General features: G+C 43.2%; 1 protein-coding gene across 1 annotated transcript in view; it reads right to left on the reverse strand.

The window, feature by feature from the left end:
- Positions 1-1937: 1937 nt before the first annotated feature.
- htr7c (5-hydroxytryptamine (serotonin) receptor 7c) overlaps positions 1938-5558 on the reverse strand; it is a 44219-nt gene continuing 40598 nt past the window's right edge. Inside the window, exon 2 of the mRNA XM_017451256.2 lies at positions 1938-3746. Coding sequence (XP_017306745.2) covers positions 3044-3746 — 703 coding nt within the window. The 3' untranslated portion in view covers positions 1938-3043. The remainder of the gene's footprint in view (positions 3747-5558) is intronic.

Genomic DNA, 5558 nt, shown 5'->3' on the forward strand with positions numbered 1-5558 from the left:
ACAGATGTATCGGCTTATGATCGGTATCGGCATCGGCGGATAAAGGATATTTTCCCCGCCATCGCCCATCAAATTAAAGCGCCGTGGAAAGATTTTAAATGAAGATGAGTTGACAAAAAAGATGTGCAGTGATGAAGTAGAAATGCTTGTGTTTGTGGAGAGTGAGTGTGAGACTAACAGGAGGATTTTTACAATTCAGTCAGTGTTAATATGAATTAATAACATGCAATAAGTTCATAATCTTACTTTAATCTTCAGAATTTAGTTCATGTGTTTTGTGTTTATGAGACCAGCTACTGTGAAACGACTTGTTGAAATGGAGAGAATAAAGTTTTTATTTGCATTTCTTTCAGAATTCTTTCAAATGAATTATTATTCATTTAACAGGGGGTATAAAAGGCGGAACAATCGGTATCGGTATCGGTATCGGCGGATATCACTAAATCAGAGAAATTTAGTATCGGTGCATCTCTAGTAATTAGTTTTTCTACTGTATCTACACCCTGAAGCAACAATAACGAGCTTAGGAATTTGCGTCCAGAGATTTTGCTCACACGTCGTAGAGACCGGCTAACGTTTGCAAATAATATGGGGCGGCTATCTAACGCGAGGGACTCGTGATTTTGAAAGCGATTCGGTAAAAAACATTTACACGGATACTTAATACGAGAGATGTTTTACCGCGACGCCGCATATCACTGAAGGCGAAGATCTCGTCCTGCATCGTTTGCACGTTAAACCTCACGGCGATTTTCAGTCGAAACGCTGGAAAACGCAGAATCCCGACGGCGCGGTGGAACGCAGGCTCGATCGTTCGGAATATCGTTGAATTATGTACGTCAGGATTTTCGGCTTGCTCTAAGTCTTCCTGTGTTTTTTCTTCTTCTTGATTTCCTTCTTTGACCTTTTAACCGATGCGAAGTGTCGTCGTTTTGTTCGTTTTTTTTTGACTAGCGCGATATCATGTACGTGACGGTGTCTGACGTACACGTTACGCAGAACATCAGTAGGCAAACGATAACAGAACTAAATAAATAAATGACATGCATATGACTGAAAATCGGGGCGTGTCCCGTGTCATTACGCATATGCAAATCCGTGTAAACAAACTGCCTGTGATCATAAACGACGGTATGCCTTTTGTAAAAGCTATACGGACGATGATAACCTCGTAGATGTCGCACGTAAACCGTATACAGTCAACTCCATAATTATTGGCATCCCTGGTAAGGATGGGTAAAAACAGTCTCGCTCTAATACATGGTCGTTTCTATAGTAACGGCTCGTTCACAGGGACTTGCATGACGGATACGCGACATAATCTAAGACTTAAAAATAAACCAAGTAGTCCATTCATTGGCACGGTGACCTTTTTATACAAAGACGTTTATTTAACATTAACAGAAGGATGAGTCTCCAGTGTCGATGCTTTGCGACAGGCAGAGGTTAAAGCCGTTATTTACGTTTTTCCCCAGAGAGAAGTCGAAGGATGGAGGCTGTTGTGCTTTACAGTTTCTCAATAACAAGCTGTATTGATTTTTTCTTTAAGAGAAAGTGAGGGAATGAGTATATACTCTATATATATACTGTATGTTTTGAGCTGCTATGACATTTAGTGATAACAGGAACCTGGTTCATGGATGTTCCACAACATTAAATGTAACTATAAACGGATAAAAATTAAAAAAATGACACTTCTTATTGACGTATTTTTACGTTCGGGGTTATGTTCAGGGTGGTAACTGAGACTCCGCTTCATCACACCACCCTGCTGTTGAATGGGATATAATTAGGGGTTCCGGGATCATTCTCCACAATCGCTTCCTCGTAGAACAAGAAGCTGTATCTTCAGAATACGGGACAAAAACATGGTATTTTATAAGACATCTGCATAAAACTCGTCATAACAAAACACATTAAATAGAATTTTTCCCCCCCCCCACCGTATTACACAGAAAAGAATAGCATAGAAGTTTCCAGAACTGAGACGATATACATGAGGGTAATCTTTTCCTGCACAAATATTCGACAATATACGACGCGTTACTGTACATATGGAACATTTCAGAGTTTAGAGGTTTGTTTGCGATTTAATGCGACTCAGATGACCGTAATTAAGCCTCTGTTATCATGATGTGTCCTTAAATCTGGCCAAAAAAACAGGTCAGATCAGATCAGAGCGGAGCATTCACACGGAGCTTCGTCAAGTCTGATACTCCACCGAGGACGTATCCGATCCCTGCTAAATGCCCGTTTCTTAAAATACACAGGATGAGTCATTGGACACACGGTTTGTGTCCTGTCTCTCCTGTCAGCTTCATGTTGGGACACGCATAAACATGCACGCAGGTTTCCAATATTAGTCAGCGCTGACCACAAGCCCTACAGCAACGATTATCCACTAGTGCTTGCACTTCGCATCTGACATGGTCAGAAACATCTGCTTTGTGAATCACAGCCAGGAATACGACCCCGAACTACGATTCCACTTTAGTTTGTTTTGAAGTTCATGGGAAAACCGCTGCAGTGTCCTTCATATGGTCCAGAAATGCTGCGTGAGTTTTTTTTTGTTGTTGTTTTTTTCAATTTTCCAGAAACAAAAATGGTTTCCGGTGCGCTTGTTAAGCTCGGAAATTGGTCCGTACGTCCAAACGGAACGTCCTTTCAGACCTCCTTCAGTAGAACCAAAAATATAATCCGTCCCTTTCCTTTCGATCTTAAACAATATATCAAACCGCCTGTCAACCCGTTTCGGCGTTTACTTTTGTTCTCGAGTCCAAAAATAGCGTCCACGCTCATGTATCCCACAGCATCCCAGCCTCCCACTGTGTCCTTTTCAGAGTTCACCTTTCTACTTCAAATCCTTTTTTTTTTTCCTTTCAAAATAAAAAAAAAAGCCTCTTGAAAGATGGCATATGGTCTCATCCTTCATAGGGTTTCTGGAAAGAAAAGAAAAAGAAAAAAAAAAACCCCTTTCCACATAGGATCCAAATCTGGCAACGACCTTTGTGTGTATGAGTGTCTGGAAAAACCTGGTCTTGTTTCAAAACTTCAGGGCTTCGTGTACGCCGACGGCGGAGAGTCGTCGGTTGATGTTGCGGTAACGGCACCGTAGCAAATCCCAGTAGGTCGAGCGCAAGTCGCGGTTAAAGAACGCGTAAATAAACGGATTGACGAGCGAGTTGGCGTAGCCGAACCACAGAAGTGTCCTCTCGATCCAAATCGGGACACAGCTGCACTCGACGCCACATATAAACGGCCTCGCCGTGGTCAGGATGAAAAAGGGCAGCCAGCAGATGGTAAAGACTCCAAGGATGACGCCCAACGTGGTGGCAGCCTTCTGTTCACGTTTGAAGATGGACATGTTCTGGCGTTCGGGGCTGAGGAGCCGAGACAGAGCCACGCAATCCTCGGCCACCGGGTGCTGCTGCGTTTTGAGCCCTTGCATCCTCACCGATTCGAAGCGGTGCTTGGCGCCACTCTTTCTCGCTGCCTTGAAGATCTTGTAATACATGAAGAGCATGACAAGCATGGGGATGTAGAAGGCCACAGCGGTGGAGTAGATGGTATAGCTGAAGTCCTGGCTGATCAGACACACTCCCTCTTCGTTGATGTTCTTGGCCCAGCCGCAAAACGGCGGAAGCGTGATGGACGCCGACACCAACCACACGCCGAAGATCATCTTCGCCATCAGTTGACCGTTCTGACGTGCCGGGTATGTTAAAGGTCGGGTGATGCCCAGATACCTGTGAGTGGGGAGAAAATGGTAGAAACCTGATGAGAGTGAAATCCAAAAAGTCCAGTTAAAAGATGACATCTTTAGGAATTTTCTTTACACACATACACAATATCTTTTACACCACAGTCAAGAGGAAACTATTTTTTTTTTTGGGCTATATTTTCAGCGTCCTTCCTGGTTTTCTCACCAAAAAAATTTCCCGCTCGATTCACCGCTGCAGTTGTATTTACAAGTAGGAAACTCAGGTGTGAAACAGTAGTGAACATTTGGTGAACTTGCCTGTGTGTAGTTTTTTTTTTTTTTTTTTTTTTTTTAGAAATAAAATTCAGTTATCTTTTCCCTAATGGATGGATTACTGACTCCCAAATGAAGGAACCGATTCTGAACAGCCGAATCGACTCGTTAGTGATTCCAGACTTTACTTCCTGTACTAACCTACGTAGGTTCGTAACAAAAAGCCCCGCCTCCGGTCTTCATCGGCTGCTCGCTGACGGCGCTAGACCGATCACGACAGACCGGGACATCTGCCCAATCAGAGCAGAGTATGCTCTCTGAAAGTTGGAGTTTAGAATGAATCATTTAGAACGAATCATTTAACGAGTCGTTTGTGACACTGGGGGGAGGTAATGCTAGAGTTTAAATTATGAGCACGTTAAAGTGTTTTTTGACCTCGGATGCATGTAAACCTTTAAGACCAAATTAGCCACGTTTTAAAACCATAATGGGGCGCTTTAATGACTGAAGACGGGCAGCTTGGCGGTGCAGGAGCGTGAACACACGTCCTTCTGGTCAGTAGCGGAGTAAAATGGCCAAACATTTTTATTTGTTGTATGTTGTGTGCATCTCGTTCTCAACGAGCCTCCGATTACAGTCCAGCCATATTGACTAGTTCAGTGAATCTGATCCAGAGAAAACACTGCATGAAGTGATATAATCTGCTCTTCAAAACATTCAGCACATGTACCATGAACTGCTCTAAACGGACAGAAAGTGAAAGCGTCAGAGTCGGGATCCGAGGTCAGGCCGAGCGAGTTAATGAGCCGAATAACACATTAAAATTAGCGTGAAGTATTTTGTCAGAAAGCTCAGGCCTTCCTCTCACTCTCCGGCAGTGTATCCAACTCAACATGTGCTTCTGAGCCAACAAAGCAACCCAAATAATGAAGAAGGTCAGGATACATTCTGTTTTCGTGTTTGGTGTGGTGCGTTTGTGTTCCCACGGCGAGCAGCTGATGCTTATCTGTGATGATCAGCGACTCGGTCTGTCCACTGTAATCCTGTCCGGTCTAAATCATCTCTTTCTGTGTTTTTCTCCTGTATACCTCTTACGCATGGACGCTTCTCACTGAGAAAGGGCAGGAGGAAAAATAGTCCGATCTATTAATCCCTTCTTTTTATAACTCTATCGTTGACTACGTTTACACGGACAGCAGTGATCTAATTACTGACCTTATTCTGAATAAGACAATATTCTGATTAAGGTGTTTACATGAGTCGCTTTTAGAATACTCCTGTCATCTTCCTGTTTTACGTGTTATAGAACATAGAGCGATTAACGGCGCACGTCGTTACGTCCCCGCGCCGCGCCGTCCGACGTTCCCTCCAGAATTTCACGTCTCGACGTACAGTTGGTCTTCGTTATGGGACCGTATACAGTTTTGGGTGTTTTTATTTTTAATTTTACGAAAGCTTCAAGTGCGGTTAATTATTTATCATGCTGTATATGCAAATAGGCGAACGCTTGAAGCCGTGGGCTGCGTCTCAAACCGCGTACTTACCTACTATATAGTATATAGAAATACATGTATTACACTTACTA

Source organism: Ictalurus punctatus, chromosome 22 (assembly GCF_001660625.3).
Source record: "Ictalurus punctatus breed USDA103 chromosome 22, Coco_2.0, whole genome shotgun sequence".
NCBI classification, from domain to species: domain Eukaryota; kingdom Metazoa; phylum Chordata; class Actinopteri; order Siluriformes; family Ictaluridae; genus Ictalurus; species Ictalurus punctatus.